Below are 24887 nucleotides of genomic sequence, written 5' to 3' on the forward strand. Positions count from 1 at the left end.
CAGTTGATGGTGATTAATGCTTTATATGCGGACATCGATGCTGTTTAGACATCAGTAGAATCAACGGGGGGTTTAGGGGGGTGGGCTTGCAAGGGGCGGGGTATGATGTAGGGTCTAAGTTCGCAAGAGGCTGGATAAGTGCGGCCGCTGTCACTTGTTTGTTTTAGTTTGACCACAGACAAAATGGAGGCAGAACGGTCAGAACTCATCGCGATCATTATAAATGTTTCCGCAACGATGGATCATATATTCCGTTGCATCCACAACATCCAAAGCATCGATCGATGAAAGATTGGAGCATGATTTAACGACAAATAGAAGAAACGATGAAGAAGAAAGGTGTTGCGAACGACTGCGTTACCAGAGAAAGAGTGTCTTTTTTTTGCTTCATTTCACATATAACAAACATTGGGACAAATGTAGTCGATTTCTGTGTTTAACTGGGAAAACAGGGAGTGGAAGGACAGGACCGTTTAATGTTCAGCTAATTGTTGTCAATAAAACAAATATTTTTCTATATACGCGTGCAGTTGTGAACTCATGTATTGTAATTTATTGTATGATGTGTACTTTTAGGGTTATGATAAGACCTATCTTTTAGCGTTCACCACTAATGACTCTGAAAAGCTGTGCCAACATTTAAATAATCTTTCACCATTCAGCGAACAAAAGCAAATGCAGACTGAAGCTTCATCAACACGCGACTCGCACGCGACATGGCAAATATTGTTGGTTAGTTGAAAATAATAACAAACAGCTTCTTCTGAAGCTGAAAATTGTGTTGCACCTTACGCACTGCTTGCCACAGGTTGCTTGGCACATGCGCCCTTGACCAAGTTTCAACTTGTCCGACGGGCCTGCTATTATAGTAGAAAGATGTTGTCAGTTGTCAAGTAATTATTTTCTCGATTATTTTAAAACACAAAGTCTCCTATGACTAAATTTGGGTTCAAGCTGATCACCAAGAGACTAAAGGTTAAAAAAATTAACGTAAAAGTTGACCATGGAAGTAAATAGATCATAAAAGAAACATGCACAATCGATGCTTCCATTAAAGAATAATACATATCAAATGGGTAACACTTAACAATAAGGTACGCAAAAACGTGGGTTGTTACTGAGGAACGAATGAGTAACAATTGATGAATGACCAGGGCCCTAACTGGGGCCCTTACGGGGCCCTAAGGGACAGTCATTCAGTAACTACTGAGGAGTTACTGGTAAACAGACTAGGGGACTACTGTATTAGTTCCTGAGTAACGAATGATGAATGACCAGGGCCCTAACTGGGGCCCTAACTGGGGCCCTTACTGGGGCCCTTACGGGGGCCCTAACGGGGCCCTAAGTGAATAGTTGTTCAGTAATTACTGAAGAGTTACAGGAGTTACAAATAAAACATTTGTAGTCAAGAAGACTAACAGAAGAAATATAAAAATGACAGATAATTATGAAGGAAAAATGGTTAACGAAGAGGTTCCCCTTAATGCCATACTGTGTCTTGGCAGTCAGATTCTTGGAAACTAATGAGCTAATAACCAGTACCTAACCAATGAGGCGAACACATTAATGAGCAGTCATTCGGGTTCTTCTGTCGCCGAGCGGGAAATCAGGACACAGAACACCAATACCCCAAACTGCAGTCCACGATGAACATTTATTAAGGAAGAAGAGAGCAAGATCATAATACAGAAACACGGCAGAGGTCACAGAAGCCGGCTCCATGCCCGATGGCGTTCAACATAACTTCCCTGTCCACCCCAAACAGAATAAACCCCAACCCTTATAGACAACTCCCCCGTGATGCCCCACACCTGAGACAGGAGACAGAGAAAACCATTACCTAGAATATCAAATAATGCACCTATGTAACATTACCTCACAAAAATATTGACTATTTAAATACCCACACATAATATATATATATATATATATATATATATATATATATATATATATACAGTGGGGCAAAAAAGTATTTAGTCAGCCTCCAATTGTGCAAGTTCTCCCACTTAAAAAGATGAGAGAGGCCTGTAATTTTCATCATAGGTATACCTCAGCAATGAGAGACAAAATGAAAAGAAAAAACACAGAAAATCACATTGTCTGATTTTTAAAGAATTTATTTGCAAATTATGGTGGAAAATAAGTATTTGGTCAATAACAAAAGGTCATCTCAATACTTTGTTACATGCCCTTTGTTGGCAATGACAGAGGTCAAACGTTTTCTGTAAGTCTTTACAAGGTTTTCACACACTGCTGCTGGTATTTTGGCCCATTCCTCCATGCAGATCTCCTCTACAGCAGTGATGTTTTTGGGCCTTCGCTGGGCAACACGGACTTTCAACTCCCTCCAAAGATTTTCTATGGGGTTGAGATCTGGAGACTGGCTAGGCCACTCCAGGACCTTGAAATGCTTCTTACCAAGCCACTCCTTCGTTGCCCGGGCGGTGTGTTTGGGGTCATTGTCATGCTGAAAGACCCAGCCACGTTTCATCTTCAGTGCCCTTGCTGATGGAAGGAGGTTTTCACTCAAAATCTCACGATACATGGCCCCATTCATTCTTTCCGTCACACGGATCAGACGTCCTGGTCCCTTGGCAGAAAAACAGCCCCAAAGCATGATGTTTCCACCCCCATGCTTCACTGTAGGTATGGTGTTCTTTGGATGCAACTCAGCATTCTTTCTCCTCCAAACACGACGAGTTGAGTTTATACCAAAAAGTTCTATTTTGGTTTCATCTGACCATATGACATTCTCCCAATCCTGTTCTGGATCATCCAAATGCTCTCTAGCAAACTTCAAACGGGCCAGGACATGCACTGGCTTTAGCAGGGGCACACGTCTGGCACTGCAGGATTTGAGTCCCTGGCGGCGTAGTGTGTTAGTGATGGTAGCCTTTGTTACTTTGCTCCCAGCTCTCTGGAAGTCATTCACTAGGTCCCCCCGTGTGGTTCTGGGATTTTTGTTCACCGTTCTTGTGATCATTTTGACCCCACAGGGTGAGATCTTGCGTGGAGCCCCAGATCGAGGGAGATTATCAGTGGTCTTGTATGTATTCCATTTCCTAATAATTGCTCCCACAGTTGATTTCTTCACACCAAGCTGCTTACCTATTGCAGATTCAGACTTCCCAGCCTGGTGCAGGTCTACAATTGTGTTTCTGGTGTCCTTTGACAGCTCTTTGGTCTTGGCCATAGTGGAGTTTGGAGTGTGACTGTTGAGGGAGGTTGAGGCTGTGACTGAGGTTGTGGACAGGTGTCTTTTATACTGATAAGGAGTTCAAACAGGTGCCATTAATACAGGTAAACAGCCTCTTAAAGAAGAAGAAGTTACAGATCTGTGACAGCCAGAAATCTTGCTGGTTTGTAGGTGACCAAATACTTATTTTCCACCATAATTTGCAAATAAATTCTTAAAAAAATCAGACAATGTGATTTTCTGGATTTTTTTTTTCATTTTGTCTCTCATAGCTGAGGTTTACCTATGATGAAAATTACAGGCCTCTCTCGTCTTTTTAAGTGGGAGAACTTGCACAATTGGTGGCTGACTAAATACTTTTTTGCCCCACTGTGTATATATATATATATATATATATATATATATATATATATATATATATATATATATATATATATATATAATTACCCAGACATAACAGGATAAATATATATAATTACACACAATAGCATATATAAAATAAAATACCAAGCTACAGATTATACTTGGCTACATACTGGTCTAGAGATAATAATCTAATAATTTGAAGTTGGTGAAGTACCCTGCAACATTTGTATTTGTGATTGTGAAAGGGGTGGAGCTAAATATTAAACCATACATCTAATCATTGGTTGGATTTATTGTCCGATCGATTGTCCCACCTTTCACTGTCTCCCTGGGGACTTTTAAAATAGCTTCACTCTTTGCCTATTTTAATGTTTCCCCTCTCAGCGTACATAGGCCGAGGGTGGGAGGTGGAACGACTACTGGCCATTCAGGTTCTTTGCCCAGCAAATCCCACCCTGAACAAGAACACTTTGCACATCCCACCCCTGAGATCTGTGACACTTTAGGAGAAGAAATATCACACATTCACAGCCAAACCTGGTAGTCTCAGACGTATTGTCACCAAAGGCCATAGCTGCTGTCTGTATGTTCACAGCGCTGCATCGGGGAGACCTTGAGGATCAGGGTACAGATGTCGCCTGAGGAAGGCCAAGGTCTTGTCCCAACTGTCTTCCTCAGCAAATGCATGAGGTTTTGTGTGTCCTCCCCACAGTGTAATTACTGCAACACACACACACACACACACACACACACACATTACCAATAATCCCTAATTAAGAACTACATTTTTAACTAAAAATTAACAATTTACTTTTTTTTTACCTTGCTGGTCGTAGAATGAAAAGCGGAAAGGGAAGACCCGGACAAAGTTGTCATAGGGCAATTTGATGATGTGTCCGGCACCTGGATAGCTCAGTATGGTCACCAGGTGCTCTTTGCCTGCTGTGTGCATCCTCTTTGCTATCTGTGAGGGAATGTGAGCTTCTGTTCAGTCCTGTGTTCCAATCCGCATCTCTTACAAACATGTCTGTTTTGTTCCAGCCCAAAAAAACAAAACTGTTTAAGACCATCTATATCCTTGTGTGGGCTGTCAGCAAGCCTCCCTTACCTAGCTACAAGGTCTGTACAATATACAGCGTCAGATATGATGGTTGGATTTGTATTAATTATCACAAAATGATGTGTAGGTAGAAGGGTTTTATAGGCTTAAAATCTCGATGGACCACTTATAAAAACGGAGCTTGGCAAATCAGGTTTAAAGTAGTATTCAGCATACAAGAACATTTAGAAACCCTGATTTAGTTCCTCTAATCAGATCACTTACTTTAAGTCAGCCTCTCTGTATGATGTATGTAACTTTCTGCTCACTGTATCTGCTTAACTTTGGATACAAGGTTTGTATTGACAGTTGTGCTCATCTTGTCAAACTTGTGTATATGTGTTTATTTGTATGCAGGTCTCTCAAGGAAGTCGATCTCGATTCGACTTCCTGTTTAATAAATGAAGACTCTAGTCTGTCCACTTACCAACTCAGCACATTCTGCAGATGCGAAATTATAATCGTCTTCCCCAACAACCAGCAACAGTGGACAGTTTATATTTTCCATCTAGCAAAGATATAACAAACAATATTATTGAGTGCATTTTGTGTGTGTGCGTGCATGTGCATGCGTGTACCTACATTTATAGTTGCATCTTTTGGGTGAGGTAGGGTCAGACCGCGTATTATTACTTGGTTTTGCTCATTTCGCTGAATGGTGTGTTCCTTCCTGATGGAAAAAGTTATTTAATCATGTGATTCAAATAAAGCAATAACCATATTTGTATTAGGGACGTAAATGGGCATTTGTTGACTATTGTAGCAATCCAGAAAAGAATACTTTAATCCTGTTTTGCCGTTGGAATTTCTATGGAATTAGATAGCAATGAATTTCGTCAACAATAAACATCTAAAAGGAGACTTACATTTTAAAGAGATCGTTCATCATTTTGACTACCGTCTCTTCCACCAATAAGGGGCTGCCATTGACAGAGACACAGCAGCGAGGCTGGAACACAAAATAGTTAAGACACATCATACAGTTGAAAGAAGACAACTTATATCCGCCTTGTTCTTGGAAGTACTTACACTGATAGCTTCGGTGCTGCACGCCATATTGAGAACCAGGATTGCACCCTGAGAGATGCCAATGAGTCCGACTCTGTTGCTGATCACTAGCGGATGCTCCTGGAGAAACCCAAACGCCCTCTGTACGGACAAAGATGACCCAGAACACTCCCATTAGATTACCTAACAAATCCACTGATCAACACCTGCACAAGACCGAGAGAAACTACAGCCATCGACAGAAACAAGGTGAGGATGGACGAAAACATCACAGACCAGAAGATAGTCCATCGTGACTTCTCTGTCAGGAAAGATGTAGTTGACCACAAAGGCTACGAAACCTTGAGACGCAAGCAATGCGGAACGGCACTCCAACGCCTTCTCACTATAGCCCCATAAATCCAACACTCCCGGAAAGGGTCCAGGACCTTAGGAGTACAACAGTTTAGATCCAGAGAACGCTTGGCTAACGGATCAGCTCAGGATTGCACAGAACCGGGGGGGGGGGGGGGGGGGGGGGAGGCTATTGGAACATACCCGGAGGGATGAAGAGGATGCCGTCAATCTCCTTCTCTCGCACTCTGATCCTCTTCTGCCCCGGTGCCATGTACCACCTCTGGGCCACCACTGAGGCCAGGGGAGGCTTCTGGCTGAAGCCTGCAGAGAGGTGGCCCTGAAACACTGATACGAGCACCTCCTGTGGTGTCACCACGTCAGCCCTGAACAAACTGAGGAACAGAAGGACAATCATGTGTTCAAACGAACCCTGCCTTACTCGCAATGTATTTCAACATGTTTGAAATGTATGAAGAGAAACCAGCCCGTTCCCATTATCACAAGAGAAGGTCAAAGAACGTAAGTGTCAAGGAGTATCGTAACTGAGAGTTAAGCTTTGACCCTCATCCGACCTGATGAGGTAGTACCTTACATTGAATACTCTTTAGATCCTGGAGCAGGGATCAAACTCCACAGCAAACCCATTGGTTCCTTTCCAGTGTATGTTCCCCCCAGACTAGCATCTTTCGAAACTGTGGAATCAACCCAGATACCAGTTGGAATGGCAAACATGTCATCAATCGTTGTGCATTAGTTGAGGGAACATGAAAGAACCGTCATCGATTATTTTTTTCTCAGGCAGTAAGCCCTGCATTTGAATTGAAGTAATGCTTGAGGTCAAATAGCCATCAGAACAATATCTACCATCGACAGTCCCTTTATTGTCAGCGACATAGTGTCCGAAACTTCCCAATATTCTTCTTTCTCAGAGCAGTGAAGAGAGTGCAAAGTGACTGAGAGACCAGGAGGCAGATTCTCCACCAGCACCCGGAACTTCTCGGTAAAGAGTGCCCGTGAGGGACAAACTGAGAGAATTGGGTGGACAGCCCCCATCCATCATTTATAATCTGTGTAGCAGAAAAGAAGTCACAATGATCAGTCCAAATAAGTAATTGTATAAACATTTGGAATACAAATGGAACACTAATTAGTTGTTTTTAGGTTGTACAATAACACAAGCCGTTTCATGGATGATGTTCTACATTTACATTTAGCAGATGCTTTTATCCAAAGCGTCTTACGATGAGTACATTTGTCAAAAGTAAGATAAACAATATATCTCCGTCTGTACAGTAAGGATGTTCATAGAACCAAGTGCCAAGCACTAACTGTTCCCCTTATTCAACAAATCTATCTTGGATAAGATGCTACAAGAACTAAGTACTATTGTTAAGTGCATGTACTATACCTGGTATGCACGGATCCTTCAATGTTTCTATTCCGCAAGGATGAAATCCACTATGTGCGAAGAGTCTGCACTGTGACTGGCTAGCGATCGTCTGAGGACACATTTATAGCTTACGCCTTCATGAGCCCACTTAAGCTTTTCAGAACAGGTCTCCATGTCCTGAGGGTGAGCTTTGGGACAGTTACCAGTGTGCACACAAGACCTAGTACAGTATTTGTCTTTAGTGATGTTTAAATAGTTTTTTGTGTGTTCAATTCTTTGTCTGTATTGATCCAATACCGTGAGGTGTGTAAACACAGGACTCTTGCTGGCCCTTTCCATAAGACACCACTTGGTGCGAAACACAAATAAGAGTTATACATACTTTGATGTTCCGACAGATAGAACGTTCAATGGTTGGATTTAGACCGGACAATGTCTGACCTCTGTTCCCCGTTTCATTGGCCTAGACTGAAGATGATATGATTTAACTTTACATAATAGAATGGTTATATTGCTGAATTAGCTATCATGGTTCAGAAAATATCACTGTCCCAAAGTTTGCATTTTCCGTTGATTGCTTTAGCGCCTCCTATTGCAGGATCTGGATACAATTGGGAGCAATGGATCTTTCCCCATGTGCCTTTAACTACACCAAGTTTGATGATGATTGGCAGAAGTTAACCCCCCCTTTTTGCCCCTTCATATTTGATTGGACCATTTTGGGCCTCTGGCAGCCATGTTGTTTTGTCAATTTACTTCCTCTTACTTGAGCAGTTAGAACTGTGGTCATTTGGGCCACGCACATTTTGATGCCTCGTCTTAAAGGTCCCATGGCATGCTACTTTATGGATGCTTTAACATAGGGCATATTCACACCAGGGAAGTCCTTAGATCGATCTCTTTGGTCCGGACCAAAACGTGATGTTTATTTTTTGGTTTTGTGCGGTTCCTTTTCACATTGCAATTTTTCGCAACAGTCCTAGAATTTGTCAACAACGCACGTGTGTGCATAGATTGTTCAATCATTAGACAAGACCGTCGGGGGCGGGCTAACGCATGAAAAAAAAATTGTAAGCAAAGAAACAAAGTAAACTAACTATGGAGATTATGGAGATTCAGCATGCTGCCCTCGTTGTGCTTATACTGATTGGTTTCATACAGTTACAAACATTTGCAGTACTTTTGGAGCATCAGAGGCGTTTGGCACAACGCCGATTTTATGATGTTATGCTATCCGTGCACCGCTCAAACGCCTTCTCCCCCATCCTTGTACTGAATGTATTAAATGCATCAGAATTTTTATAAGGGTTCTCCAACATACTTTATATGTTGGTGTCTGCCCAAATATCCAAAAGACATTTCGTCTCCTCTTCGCTCCATGTTGAGCCACGGCTCATTTTTATCGGGTCTGATAACGTGATGCCGGTCTGATGACGTGAAGTTGATCTTTGAATTTACCGCATAATCAAACAATATAAATAAAAAAGCAGCAATGGGAGCCTGCTGCGTCCAAAAAGGCATATTATTTTTAGAACTGGGTCGGACCGAGCGCGGTCGCTTTCTCAAGCGAACTGCACGAAGCGAACCGAGAACACCTCTCCGGCTGGGTCTCGGACCGGCTGTTTGGTCCGCACCAGAGTTCGATGGTTTGTATTCACACCAGCCCAAAAGGTCCGCACCAGCAATTATTTTGGTTTGGTTCGAACCAAACAAGGCAGGTGTGAATACGCCCATAGACATTAGTGGGCCCCTAACAAAGTATTTGAAGACGTTCCCGAAATTTAGCCTAGGTGCAGAATTACAGCCACTACGAGCCAGTCGCACATTGAGCTTTCCCCAAACGCGCCGTTTCGGTGTCTGTAGCTTTAATGCAAATGAGCAGGAGAGAGGCGGGTCAAGGTGGACGGTGGGGGTGTGGCCCTGAGCAGCTTGCGGCCACGGTACCATGCGCTCTGTTTACAGTGGTGTATCGCAATGGTGAGGCGCACACAGCCTTTGGCCGTGTTATATTCTAGATGTAAATATTCTAAAGAACACTCTGGGTGCTCTGGCGTGAGTCCTGGAGCTCTAAATCTAAATAATATCATATTAGACATAGATATCTATATCATATAATATATATTATCACGCCTAAAAGCTGTGTGAGCTTCCAGATGATATTATGAATCTCAAACTCTGGTTCTCTCTCTGGTTCTTCCACGTCGACATCAATCTGAAGTAGACTGAACCACGACATGGAGGAGAAAGGGATTGTTGACCGCGGTTTTCTCCCGCCGGAGCCTCGCTGCCGAGGCACCACCGCCTCCTGCAGCGCCGAGGCGGTGGTCCCTCGGCAGCGGAAAGCTGGGCTCAAGCGGGAGACATTCGTGGGCAACAATCCCTTTCTCCTCCATGTCGTGGTTCATACCTACTTCAGGGAGTCAAAGTTCCTTTCCCCCAATTCCTTCTCAACCATGGCGGAGATAACCCCCACTACGAGTCTCGTTGTGGAAATACCAGAGACGAGAGTCCGACGTGTTAAGCGCCATAACACCAACAGCAGAACGGTTATCCAAATAACAAAGAAGTGTACAACACTTGCGTTACAGTGTGTGTAATCACACACAGACACACACACACACACACACACACACACACACACACACACGGCGCTCGCACGGTCGTATCTCATTGGCGGGCCAAATTCTCTGTGCTGGCAAGGCAGAGAAAGGGGAGGTGGCATCTCCCTTTATGATGCGTCTGAGCTTTGTTTTTTCAAAGGCGGAGCAGAATGCCTAGTGCTCGTTTTACACCAAACGAAATGTCTTGCTACTGGGGGACAGGTATAGGTAGGCTAGGGGAACTCATATTAATGTTAGAAAACCTCAGAAAGTGAATTCAGTGAGTTTAATATAAATTGTGTGGATGTCATTTTTTTTCAACCGCCAATTTCTTTATGTAGTAGGCTGACTGCAAATAAAGGCTGACTGCATAAGAGCTGTTTCAGGCAGTTCAGGAGAGATCTTTTCTGTGGGAGAGGACTCCCCCTGGCCTGACATTTGAGCTTTGTACCTTAGCAGACCTTATCAATGGATAAAAAGCTATATAACGCACTATATAAAGGGGAAAAAATAAAAAGTAAAAGCGCAATATGACCCCTTTAATCTTCACACAGGGTTTCTCTCTCAAGATGTCCTCTATTGTTTTATCTCCTATTCTTCCAGCATCGAAAGCCAATTCTTTGTATTTTACTTTTTCTTTTTCTCGTCTCCCTGGCTCATTACCAAAATTTGGACACCAAGTGCCAAGGCAGTTGGGTGATGGTATGTGGAAATTAAGCATATTTCGAAGGTGACAGATCTCAGATAAATCCCATTAGAACTGAAGCCAGTGTTGTGTGATATGGCTGCGGGCCGTCACAAGCATAGCACTTGAATCCTCAAGTGCTATGCTTAGCAACCAGGCTTATCGCCTTGAAAACTGCAATTAATAAACCCCTTTTAAAAAAAACGGAGCCTAGATTCCTCTATTATTAACAACTACAGACCAATATCAAATCTATCCTTCATAAAGTTCAGTTATATTGAGAAAGTTGTCCTCCAGCAACTTAACCACCGCGACCAGTATGTCGAAATCGTGCCATCTCCCTGACCGCTTCAGAGCTGAGTGTCCCTCTGAAAATAATAAAATGGAAGCACTCAGAATAGGTTTCATGAATATAAGGTTGCTTTCATCTAAAGCGCTCTTGGTCCAGGATCTAATTGTTGATAATAAGATCGACATACTGGGCCTTCGTGAAAGGGGCCAAGCTCCAGACTCTTTTCTTTTAGCTGTAGTATACCGTCCCCCAGAACCGTTTTTGTTGATGAGTTTTCTGATTTTGCACCTGCTCTGTCTGCATATTCAGACAATATTTTGCTTATTGGGGATTTCAACATTCATGTGAATAACCCATCTGATGCCCTCACAAGGGCTTTTCTGTCCATTACAGATACGCTTGGCTTCAAACAGCTCGTCCAGTACCCAACCCACATCGGTGGAAACACTCTGGGCCTCGTCTTGACCCGCAGTGCAGACATTTCACAGCTAGTGGTCTCTCCCTACACCTCAGCTTTATCAGACCATTTTTTGCTCACTTTCCAGGTGGTGGTATCCTGCCCCTGCGACGATCAGCAGGCTACTTTCAGCTGTCGCCGCATCACATCTGCAACCATTACAGCGACGGCAGATAAGTTACCTCGTTCATTTGCTCCTCTTTGTAACTATAGGGGTTCTGTGGAGTGCCATACTGATGACCTCTAAAATGCCTTGTCTGTTGCCATTGATTCAGTAGCTCCACTTGCAATTAAAAAACGATCATTGAAAAAACAGCTCCCTGGTTTAATGCAGAAACGCGCACGTGCAAAAATCCTTGAACGCAAATGGCGCTTGACCAAACTTGAGGCCTTTCATTTTTCATGGCACAACAGTCTGCTCACCTATAAGGGTGCGCTGACTACTGCCAGGAACCTACTTTTCCAGTATCATCAACTTGAATAGAAACAATCCCAAGTTTCTTTTCAATACGGTGAAGAGTCTGACTCAGAAACAGACTCAGAGCGTAGGCTCCTCCCTCTTGGCAGGTCAATTCATGTATTTCTTTGAAAATAAGATTCAATCGATTAGAGAGGAAATTTATGCTTGCCGTGCAACTTGTCCTACACATCCTGCGGGGCAGAATGGGGTCTTGCCCAGTAGGACGGAGAACTCTGAGGCAACTCTCCTGGAGTTCAAGGCAATTCCTCTGGTTGAACTTGAAAAGGTGATAAAGGCATCAAAACCAACAACTTGTATGTTATATCCTCTTCCTTCCAATGTTCTTAAGGAACTTCTTCCCACAGTGGGGCCTGCAATCCACTGGCTTATGAATCTCTCGCTTTCCACAGGAATTGTTCCCTCTAATTTCAAGGCTGCTGTGATAAAACCGCTACTCATAAAGCCTGGCCTAGATCCTGAATTAGTCAGCAACTATCGGCCTATATCGAACGTGCCCTTCCTGTCCAAGGTACAGGAAAGGATTGTAGCAAAGCAAATCGTCTACTATCTGACGAGGAACAATCTCTTCGAACCTTTACAGTCAGGGTTCAGGAATTTCCACACAACTGAAACTGCTGTGACAAGAGTTGTAAATTATATCCTTCTTGCTTTGGATACAAATGGAAGCTTGACGCTTGTGCTGCTGGACCTCAGTGCTGCGTTCGACGCGATCGACCACAGCATTCTTCTTCACCATCTTGAGCACCAACATAGATAGAACAAAATCTGTGATCCATGAGGGTACAGAATCGAAGCACTGCAAACTACGCTTTGTTGTACCACAAGGGTCGGTCCTTGGTCCATTGCTTTTTGCAATCTACATGCTTCCCTTGGGTGACATTATCCGCAGCTTTGGAATTAGTTTCCACTGCTACGTGGTAGGGGTGTAACAATCCATCGATGTAGATCGATACATCGATTGATTGGCGAACGATATAACTGCATCGATGCAACGCCCAAGCATCGATGCATATCGCTGTTTATACGCTTTTATTTTGACAATCTCCTTGCGCGGGTGTTTGTGAAACTATTTTGGCGCAAGTGCGCCAAGCCGCTCGCATCCGTTCACCAGTAAAACGAGGCAAGCAGTAACAGCGAGCACATGTGTGAGCACGAAGATGTCTAGTTTCGGTTTGTTTTGCAAACCGAACGGGGCATATTTCCTGTTTTTCCAGCCTAACGTGATTAAAAGTAACCAAATTGGGCGGGAAAATTAGCCCAATCTGGCAACAAGAACGGCTTATCTTAATAGCCAAGATGATTCCGAGGGATATTTTGTTTTTAGAAGAAAAGTATCCACACAGATAGGTTAGGAATGGTCTATGTTCAAAATGAAAGATCATTACAGGCTCTTTAATTTGAGCCATAAAAATCATTTTGCACTTAAATGCAATGTGGCACTTTATTTGTTAAAAATTGATTTTTTTTGTTTTAAATGTCTGGAAGAGCAAATAAATAAAATGATGAAACTATAATTAAGTTGATGTGAATGTAAGAGGTTGCGTTAAATGGGCATATGATATCGTCTCATATCGATCGCATGCACCTGAATCAATCGAATCGAAATAGTATCGCGGCAGACTTTTGATATCGGCAAATATCGCATTGTTGTCCAATGAATCGATTTAATATCGTATCGTGATGAAACCAGAGATTTACACCCCTACTACGCGGATGACACCCGACTCTTTATTCCTGTAGAACCAAGGGACTCGGCCCAAATCCAGAAGGTTGAGTCCTGTCTGGCTGCGGTGAAGAGTTGGATGTCACAGAACTTCCTGCAGCTCAAGACTGGGAAGACAGAGCTGATAATTATTGGCTCAAAGCCGGACCAGAGAGAATTTGAGAATGTCTCACTGCGGTTGGAACCCACAGAGTGCTTCTGTCAGAAATCTTGGTGTCCTGTTGGACCCTCAACTGTGCTTTGACCAACATGTTAGAAGTATAACTAGAAATGCATTTTTCCATCTCCCCTTCGTCAAGGAGCCGGCTTTGTTGGTTCACTGGAGGAGGCGGGGCTACGCACGGAGAGTAAACCTCTTTAGAATAATTTGCATACTCCAAATGCTTTAATTTTTTTCATGATTCAAGACACTCATGCAAGAATGAGTATACATCTGAGTGTAGGCTACAAACGTGATTTACTATTTTTCAAGTGCAAAAACGCCAACATATTCTGTTTTTATTCCCCGACAAAAGCCTCCTAAGGAAAGTTCCTCTGATACTTTCTCGTAGATCGCACCATCTTTCCCCTTCTGTGTTAAATGCGATTGCATCACCTTCTCTCCCATGACGGTCAGCATCTTTCACCGTCGCTCCAGTTATAACTACTCATATTGATATCACTGCGTTGTCTCTGTTGTGGAGACAACGCAACAACACCTGGCGGAAACACCAGACCCGCCTCTGGAACCGCGAAGCAGTCTAATCGCATTTACATCAAAATCAAACCGCCAATGCATAGGGTACGAGAGGGTTTATTGGGTTGCGAAATCAGGCCAGTATATTACCTCAGTCAGTGTAAACGTGCAGACCATGCCGGGAAAAAGGCGGGCATAAGACGGGCATATTTGGCAGTGAAAAATGTTTTCTGACGCAGACAATAGAATCAAGCGCTGTCCCTGACAGACCTTCACACATCCAGTGACACTCAAACCGTGACGTTAGGCATTGCCTTAGCCAGAATGGCAGACAAGGCGCCAGGCTAAGAAATCGCTATCCCGCTATGAAGCCATGTGGCATGTAGTTCAGTCGGATCAAGTAACAAACATAGAATTAGAATATAGACTGTTAAATACAATCGATTTAAAAAAGATTTACAAAATTGTTTAGTTTGGGCCAAAGGGTTATGAGCTTTATATAGGACACCAAACCACATAGCTAAGTCAATACAATTAATTTCATCCTTTTCCTTCTGTATCAATTTTATGTTGTTTTGTTTTCCCTGTAAAGGTGTGCTTCTTTCAGAGCTTTTGTGATGCATTAGTCATCAATTAATTATCATCTGAATGCAGTGTGTTCACTTTTTGATGTATTTATTAATACCGTTAAGATTATGGCATTGATGACAAATTATGTAAAAACTAAACAAAATTGAATAATGCATATGAACTATGCATGTTTTTACTCCAATTAAATTCAACTCAAGGGAAACCCGAACTTGAAATAAATGAACAAAAAACAATTGACAATGGCTTAACTAATATTCACACTACTACTACTACTATCCTAAGCAAACTAAATTATTTTTAAATAATATAGTTGTAGCATAACAACTTTAGAAAGGCTGACACCTTAAAAACACCAACATATAACTTGGTAAAAACTAAGTCAGATATATAAATCACATCCACCAATGTTTCTGACACACACACACACACACACACACACACACACACACACACACACACACACACACACACACACACACACACACACACACACACACACACACACACACACACACACTTCAGTAGCTCTTCCCAAAGTGGCGGTGTACTTCCTGTAGACCGACGTACAGCCGGAGGTCGATGAGGAAGAGCTGCCTCTGCCGATCCGTCCGCACCAGCTCCATCGCCACGCGGCCCTCCGGGCGGAGGCAGCACAGTGAGAAGTGCTCTCCGTCGTAGTCGTACGCCACGGGCTTCTTGGCGGGCGCCATGTAAACGGGAGAGCTGAGGCACCAGAAGGGCTGCTGGGCTTCGTCCAGCAGGGTGAAGCTCATCAGGCAGCAGTTCTACCGGCGGGGAGAACAGCGCGTCACCTTTAGAGAACAACACGACCTTCACCGGATCACCTTTAACACCACGGCCTTCACCGGATCACCTTTAGAGAACAACAAGGCCTTCACCGGATCACCTTTAACACCACGGCCTTCACCGGATCACCTTTAGAGAACAACAAGGCCTTCACCGGATCACCTTTAGAGAACAACAAGGCCTTCACCGGATCACCTTTAACACCACGGCCTTCACCGGATCACCTTTAACACCACGGCCTTCACCGGATCACCTTTAACACCACGGCCTTCACCGGATCACCTTTAGAGAACACCACGACCTTCACCGGGTCACCTTTAGCTCACCACGGCCTTCACCGGATCACCTTTAGAGAACACCACGACCTTCACTGGATCACCTTTAGAGAACACCACGGCCTTCACCGGATCACCTTTAACACCACGGCCTTCACCGGATCACCTTTAGAGAAGAACAAGGCCTTCACCGGATCACCTTTAGAGAACACCACGGCCTTCACCGGATCACCTTTAGAGAACACCACGACCTTCACCGGATCACCTTTAGAGAACACCACGACCTTCACCGGATCACCTTTAGAGAACACCACGGCCTTCACCGGATCACCTTTAGCTCACCACGGCCTTCACCGGATCACCTTTAGAGAAGAACAAGGCCTTCACCGGATCACCTTTAACACCACGGCCTTCACCGGATCACCTTTAGAGAACACCACGACCTTCACCGGATCACCTTTAGAGAACACCACGGCCTTCACCGGATCACCTTTAGAGAACAACAAGGCCTTCACCGGATCACCTTTAGAGAACACCACGGCCTTCACCGGATCACCTTTAACACCACGGCCTTCACCGGATCACCTTTAGAGAACACCACGACCTTCACCGGATCACCTTTAGAGAACAACAAGGCCTTCACCAGATCACCTTTAACACCACGGCCTTCACCGGATCACCTTTAGAGAACACCACGACCTTCACCGGATCACCTTTAGAGAACACCACGGCCTTCACCGGATCACCTTTAGCTCACCACGGCCTTCACCGGATCACCTTTAGCTCACCACGGCCTTCACCGGATCACCTTTAGCTCACCACGGCCTTCACCGGATCACCTTTAGAGAACAACAAGGCCTTCACCGGATCACCTTTAACACCACGGCCTTCACCGGATCACCTTTAGAGAACACCACGGCCTTCACCGGATCACCTTTAGCTCACCACGGCCTTCACCGGATCACCTTTAGCTCACCACGGCCTTCACCGGATCACCTTAATCTCACCACGGCCTTCATCGGATCACCTTTATCACAACACAGCCTTCATCGATCACTAGTGGTGCAACGGATCACGGATGATCCATGATCGGATCAACCCTCACAGTTTTTATTTTTACTATCCATCTTAAAAAGAAGAAGAATAATGCCTCAGATTGTACTTTATTTTGTATTGAAATATTTATATCTATATATTTTTTTTTAGTTATTCATTGTTGATGTTGAAATAAATCCAAAAAAGCATTTGAAAGCCAAGTCACATTTGTCACAGTTTTGTGATCCGTTGCACCACTACAGATCACCTTAGGCTCACAACACGGCCTTCATCGGATCACCTTTATCACACCACGGCCTTCATTTGATAACCTTTATCACATCACGGCCTTCATCGATCACCTTTATCACAACACATTCTGCTAAATGCCCTAATTGTAATTGTAATTGTAACACAGCCTTCATCGATCACCTTTATCACACCACGGTCTTCATCGATCACAATGTGGCGCAGAAACACTTTCACCCACTCGGATCAAGCATGTAAATGCCACACTCACAATTGAACAGGCAAAGGCTAATAAAGAACACCTCCCTACTGAACAGTGGGGATCGTTGAACAGTACCTTCGGCTTTGATAAAACCCAAATGGGGGCCGACCTTACGGACCACATGACCATGGGCTATGCGGTGGAAGGTGGAACGCGCAGAAGGCCAGCTGCTGTATTCTACAACGTGCTCGACCTCGAAGGCATCGTTGCACACGTTCCGTATAATCAACACACAGGCAAAACAATCCAGAGAGAAAAATAATAATTGTATTTTACTGCTGAAAGGGGAATGGTCGTGGCTCAGAAGGCAGCTGAACAGAAAGCAGATCACTCAAATGGTCTGCGCCGGGCACACTCTCTGGACCAGCTCCTTCAGAGGCGCACCAGTGTCAGGGCGCGAGATGTATAGGGAACACAACTATTGACTAAATACTACTCACTGTGTCTGTGGTAAATGCACCACAAATACAATGAGAATCAAGTACTGTCATCACGGTTGCCAGTAGTATTAAGCCTTGCAAGTTCTGTCAAATCAAGTACGTCCTCATCGGGCAGCGTAGAAAGATTAATTCCCCACTTTATTTCTTAACTTTTTTTTTTGTCCATTTTTTTTCTCTCAGGGTGTAAAATGCCACATACAATGCCTGGTCCCTTCAAGATGTGTTTGTTTTATAGATAGGACTGCATGGGATTTATTTTTGCTCACCAATAACCCCCAAAGTACCAAAGCTTTATATTACAATAATAATGTTTTGCAATGCTTTATTAGTAGCCTTAAAAAATTTGAATGAGTCGAGACATTCAGATGTTACAACTAAGACATTTTTCTAATGTAAAAATATCCAATTTGTTACATCACTGGGAATAAGTTCCTGAGTGAAAATAAATATTCATAATTATAACAACATTTGTTATTTTGGCCCAAGTGCAATTGCTTCGAATTAGTAATGTACTCTGCCATTTCATTATTAATCGTATAGCAAACTGGCACCATGGTGACGCCTGCTGGAGAAAAGGTACACTGCGAATTTGCAGTTACAGCTGCGATCCTGTTTACAGCTATAAAGCCGATTATTACCTCTAACCTTGTTATATACAATTTCCTATTTTTTAAGGACACTGGTGTGTGAACAAGACACATTTCAGAAAAGTCATGAAAGGGCAATGTTGAAACTTGGTTGAGAGTTTACTAGATTAGTTGTATTATATTTCCTAATGGTCCCCCCACGCAAGTAATGTGCTCTTACACTTTAAAAAACTAAAACATAAACTGTATCCCATGTTAAATAGTTTTTCTATAAAAACGTTCTGCCTGATCTACTATATCTCTAAAAATAAAAAAAATCGCCTTTCGAATAATAAATCAAATGCAAAATTTGAAAGTCACACCCCACGGGCGTCTACCTGCCACGATACACCAAGCGGGGGCGAAAGTGTTACCTCCACCGTGCCGTCCAGGCCCTCACACCTCCAGGGCAGGCTGATGTTGCCCGACAGCGGCGTGTGTTGGGACAGATCGGCCCGGCTAATGGCCACCAGCTCAATGTGACCGTTCTGGATCTGATCTGGGGGAGACACCGAGGCAGTGCAGGTAAGGACCAGGGGTTGCAGCGATGTCGCCACAGGTCAACAGTCCGTCCAAACCACGGTGTGGACTTAAATGACCAGGGTGCGTTCCAACAAAGATTGGTTATCCAAAATAGACGTTTTAATAAAACGTGCAAAATGTAATAGAGACTCACCTTTCCGGCAGAAGAGATGAGAGAAGCGGCCGGACATTATTTCAGCCACCGTGTTGTGAAGCACGATGTGTAGGGTGTAACCATGGAGACCATACTCCGGGTCTATGTCATCAAAGGGGGCTTTATCGACTGGTCCAGAGTAGGGACTGGGGAGAGGCCAAAGAGTCATTGAAATGGCTTGACATGGATTTCAGGGGTCTCTCCCTCCTTTGTCTTCTAATGATTATTCACTTCAGTCCATTCCTACCAACTACCACTAGAGGGGGCTGTGCCTACACTGCATTAAAAAATGGCATACTGCTTGAAAATAAAGCGCAATAATTAATATTTCAGATAAATAATATCTATCAAAAGGTGGTTGAATAGCCAAGACTCGTCCTGCATTTAGTCTTTACATTGAGATAACCCCAATCACCCAAACCAGAGCCCTAACACAACCCACAGAAGTCCAAAGTGTACGTAAACTGACCAAATGGAAGTGCCCAGCAGACTCCTCTCAACCAGCCGGTGGAAATGGAAACAGGCGATGACGAAGGCAATGGAGGCCGTGCCCTGCAGAGACAACCGGGAAACCCCTTAGCCCCTGGCCCTCAGCATGAAGAACGGAAAGCATCTGAGCTCCGTCACAGTGCGCAGTTCAAAAGGTTAAGTTACCCTCCAGTGGTCCGGGGGGCATGCCCCCGGACCACTGGAGTCAATCCACCACAGCGTCTCAATTCAGTTTGGAACACCGTTGTACGACCAGCTTTCAATGCAATGAATTTACGCTGTAAAAGCCAAACGTAAAATTCAACACAAATCACTACTTTCTGGTAACTTTACATTTTTAACCAAAGAACCCGTTTACATTCAGGGGCGTTTAGCCACACTTTTATCCAAAGTGACTTACAACAAAGTTCATTTGTCAGAAGAAAGAAAAACAACAATATATCTCTGTCGGTACAATAAGGATGTTCATAGAACAAAGCACTAACAATCACTAGGTTAACCCACTCCCCGTACACAACACAGGTCGCTAGGGTAAGATGCTAAACAACTAAACTACTATTTTTAAGTGGAGCCAAGTGTGACCTGGAAGGTCCCACTGTGGGACGGGCGGCTCTGGGACTCACCCTCCAGACGCCAACCAGCACGCCCTGGAGGACCAGCACCTTGACCAGCAGGTCGTGGCCCACGAGGGGCGCCCTATCAGAGAGCGCCTGGGCGTCGACCGAGGCCATGAGGGAGCGCCAGCCCGGTCTGCCGAAGGCCAACCGGACGGGAACCCAGTGGGACAGAGACGCAGAGGTACACAGTGCACAGAATCAGGTGTCGATCTAAAATATGCATATATTGCACGGTTGGTGAGCAGGCAGCACGTTTTAACAGATCGTGGTTTCCAGGGTCAAGCCTCAGTGAAGGCTCGGGGGGGGGGGGTGGTCTCAGTGCTTGACCCGGACCAATACATTGTTCACTCCTGGAAGTCAAAAGGCCTAATGAACGCCGGTGTTTGCGGTTGATAACGTGTGAAACATTGGCTTCTATTCCGAGGTCCGTGCGGACGTTATATGGGTGGCATGCCAATCATCAGTTCAGCTCCTCTGGGGGGGAACCTAATTCTTGCTGAAAACAGCAATAATTGCGCAGAGTAAACTCCACATTACTTGAGACATGTTGTTTACTGACCAAAGGGAATTTGGTTAGTTTGGTTACAAATAACATGAACTCAAACTGGTCGCTGGTTGTTCAGGGGCCAGGGAAATACAAAGCCTTCTTGAAAAGGCTTTTTGTTCTTTTTTTTTTATACCAAATGTAAAAACGGGTGCCGTTTATCAACACACACACACAGACCAATACTACAACACCATAGCATCCAAATATTAATAAAGAGCCAATTATGTCTCACGCAACAACCCAAACACTTTGCAGGTATCCACAACCGAGTGAATCAGTAGAGATAAAAATATAGTTATACTGTAGAGTTATATGATGGGTAGAGATGACAGCGCCTTCTCCATAAATGCAGACTGCCTAGGATTGCTGACACAGAGCAGTATTTGGCTATTTGCTTAAGAGTTCTTCTTATTGAGCCCAGCAATTTGCAATCCTCCAACACAGGGTCCATGAAGACGGCCATCGATGAGTCGACACACACCTTTGGAGGCTGGGGCAGGTCAGAGCCACCCTCACCACGGCGTGCAGCTGTAGGGAGGCCACCTGGCTGCAGAGCGGCCAGCGGCTGTGGCTCCAGGACACGGTGACGGCCGACTGGAAGAAGTGCACCTGGCTCTGCTCAAAGGCCGCCTCCCGCCCCGATCCGAGGGTCACGGTCAGCTCCCACGCGACGCGTCGCTTCCTGGGAAGAGCCAAACGAGCGTTCCTACATTTGTTTTTCCAATGCCCACTATTGACGGGGGTTTGAGGGTAGGGTTTTGTACTTATACAGATGCCACTAACTTTTTAATTTTGGTGGCATCCTAACAAGTTTCATCCTTTTAAAAAGACTAACTCACTTAAAATCTGCAGGAATTTACAATCCATGAGTGGCTTATGATAACAATTAATACAGTAAATAATCATTTAACTTCCAGTCAGTGTTTACTTCGGCCTTTCCAAAGGAAACGTTCGATAGCTCGGAGTGGACTGCTGTAACTGCTGTGGGAGTCCTCATCTACCTTTTCCCCTGCCATTCCTGGGCCCTCACTTAGAGGCTGTTTGCAGTGTAGCACTCTTTAATCTGAATCCACTGAATCTGTTTAATGAGGTGGGGGCCTTAACACATTGTACCATGTGTCTGAAACCGAACACTAACCAGTGAGACAGGGCGAGACACGACCAAAGGAGAGAGAAAACTCTCTGCTCATGACAGAGCACGTGACCCGATTGTGTCCGAACCTGCGATTATGGGATGTCCCTGCTGTGTTGTTCCCGAGCGCCCAAACAACAAAGTCCGCCGTGAATGAGAGCGGGCGCATCGAGGATGATGCAGAGGGGACCGGGGGAGCTGGCTGACTCATGGGAATTCACTTCCACCAGCAGAACGAGGACTTGACGCTTTGTCAAATGATTATCACGGGGCTAAATTGCACAGCCCTGCGTTTCCTCACAGACATAACCCCCCTCCCCCCCCCCCCGGAAACCGTCTGCCTGGGCTCCGGGGGGGGGGGGGGGGGGGGGGGGGGGAGGGAGTCGTTTATTTCAACAACAATCGCACAGCCACGCCAAGGAACACAATTATATTGTACTCGGCCAGCCTCTCCGGAGGCAGCGGTCGCAGAGTCCCAACGCCACTGGGCCGCGGAGCCGATGACCAGAGGTCAGATCAACAGGAGGAGGGATGAGTCGCCCCCCCCCCCCCCCCACACACACACCCACACAGCACAACCCCCGCCCCCGAGGGCCCCACACATGGAGACGGAGACCTCCTGTCTCACCTTTAATAAGAACGTGCCATTAGACGGAGGGAAAACAAGCAGTACTCTGCTGTGGTAAGCGTCTGTGTCTCGGATCAACCTTTCGTTTTGATGTCTAAAAGAGTGCCAGCGGCCTGGCGGTCAAACATCTTTATACGAGTTTATACCTGGCACGTCCCGAAACGACCGGAATCAAGATCGATATTATATGAAGATAATGCTAATGCTTATTTCCAATGCTTGTGGAGATTAAAGAAGTCAAAACGCAGGAAGATGCTGTGGTCCAATCATTTCCTGGCAGGATAAATAAAGTCTCATCGTCGCATCTTGGCCGTGGTTTGATTGGCAAAAATGGACTACATCTTCTGGCTGCACCGAGCTGAGACCAGCCTCGGGTTTGAAACCAAGTGCTGAAGATAACCACGGAGAACGAGCCTCGTTCTCCACTCTTGTTTGCCACTGAAATATGTCGGCCCTTAGTTTGAGAATAAAGCACTACGTAACACATGCTGAATCTATCCTCACCTCAAACTGTATACGGTCCCCAAATCACATGAAAACACTCAAAATAGCTGAAAAATGATGGACAGGTAAATACCACTGATCTCATGTCAAAGATCATACCGACGAAACCACTGAACAGCAGAGCCCAGTAGCTGGGAGTCACGCACGAGTGCCCGACATCAAGGGGCTAGCGCATCGACCCGACAGCGGACGCGCTTGACGCGAACAGGCTTTGGGAAAGCGTGGGTGTTGGGAAGTTGTGTGTGTGCCAGTGGGTGGGGGGGTTGGGAGCCTCTCACCGGAGCAAGGACTCCGTCTGGCTCGGCAGCCCGGTGTAAGGGCTGATGGCCCGGAGGTCTCTCATCCACTCGGACACGTTGTACCCGGCCCTCGCCTTCAAGTAGCGCCTCTTCCAGTGGCCGGGGGCCCGCCCTGGGGGCTCGGCCGCCGCCGCGGACACCGCGGACACCGCGGTCCGCTTGGGCACCGTGTTCTCCACGGGTCCTTTGGGCCTCCGTTCCTTCCCCCCGCCAATCTCGTACAAGTACAGCCTCAGCCAGATGGTGCTGCAGGGGGCGGGAATCACAGGTGATCAGCCAGCAACAACACCACCATGTTAAAGGCCTGTGGTTAACCACTAGGTGGGTTGGTGATTACACTATCACAACCCACCTAGTAGGTAAACATCATAGTGGACACGTGGCCCCCTGTGAGACGTTACTGTGACAATGCGCTATACGTGTTTGCATGACCTTATCTATTGAATTCATTCGGACAAAAGAAAGACAGGCTCCTATGCAGTGCTGAAGAAGGTTTATAAACTATAAAAAGGCAATTTAGTGTGAAGAAAGTGTTTTGGCGTTCGGGAGGAGAGAGAAGTGCGAAGCTACGGTGTGAAAAATGTTGACCTTTGATTTAAGAAACTATTTAAATCCCTGTGAGAACATCTTACGAATGAACACTATTCTCAATAATTCAAGGAGATAATGGTTCCACCATTAACTGCAATAAGGAAGACGTGTGCACAAACATTAAATATTTAATGCATATCTGCAATGTACTTACTCATCATTAGCGAGCCGATTGAAGAACTTGTTGACATGGCTAATGCAGAAAAGGGAAGATGCATCGAGGTAGTGCAGAATCTTCACAAGGACCTCGGAGGGCATTCTGAGACAGGGGACGATGGGTTAAACAAAAAAACATTCAGTCACCACTTATTGAGCATTAAAAAAGGGCTAGTTTAGAGGAAACAAGGTGTCGATTTTTATCAATTCTGTATCAAGTTAAGATAGATAAATACACACAGCAACCGCTGACCCTGACAAACTGGGAGAATCTCTTGATCTGACACTTACCTTTGAATTAAACATTGCTTCTGCGTTTTTGATGATGACTTTTCACCTTTGGCCCGACGCAACTCCGATTTCGAAGATATGGTGGCATTTTGTTTTGACATTTGCTCTAAAATGTTTCAGGTGATGTACGGGTACATTAACATTGTTAATATTTACTTAAGGGTACATGTATAATGATTCATATTACCTTAAGCGTACATGTCATGTTTCAGTTATCCTATGGGGTATATGTAATTTTTCACATTGCATATGGGGTGCATAATATATAATGCTGCAGGTAAACTATGGGGCATGTGTACAATGTTTCAGCTAAGTGGACGTTAAACTATAGAATCACATAACGTTACAATTCAGGTAACG

At 44.8% G+C, this 24887-nt stretch overlaps 2 protein-coding genes across 2 annotated transcripts; both read right to left on the bottom strand.

The window, feature by feature from the left end:
• Nucleotides 1–4154: 4154 nt before the first annotated feature.
• LOC307088969 (acyl-coenzyme A thioesterase 1-like) lies at nucleotides 4155–7061 on the bottom strand (the record flags this gene model as incomplete). Its single annotated transcript, XM_079755049.1, is given in 11 exon segments — nucleotides 4155–4285; nucleotides 4388–4529; nucleotides 5092–5172; nucleotides 5247–5334; nucleotides 5531–5613; nucleotides 5694–5813; nucleotides 5949–6100; nucleotides 6210–6400; nucleotides 6601–6700; nucleotides 6873–6914; nucleotides 6917–7061. Coding segments are annotated over 11 exon segments (1275 nt in total).
• An 8360-nt stretch (nucleotides 7062–15421) lies between these two features.
• Nucleotides 15422–24628, bottom strand: fbxo15 (F-box protein 15; the record flags this gene model as incomplete). Its single annotated transcript, XM_079755150.1, has 9 exons — nucleotides 15422–15688; nucleotides 18972–19096; nucleotides 19274–19419; nucleotides 19743–19825; nucleotides 20386–20512; nucleotides 21408–21608; nucleotides 23469–23735; nucleotides 24235–24339; nucleotides 24528–24628. The coding sequence occupies 9 exons, from the start codon at nucleotides 24626–24628 to the stop codon at nucleotides 15422–15424; spliced, it is 1422 nt and encodes a 473-aa protein (XP_079611276.1).
• Nucleotides 24629–24887: the final 259 nt, after the last annotated feature.

This window comes from Pollachius pollachius (assembly GCF_949987615.1).
Source record: "Pollachius pollachius genome assembly, chromosome: 17".
Classification (NCBI taxonomy): Eukaryota; Metazoa; Chordata; class Actinopteri; order Gadiformes; family Gadidae; genus Pollachius; species Pollachius pollachius.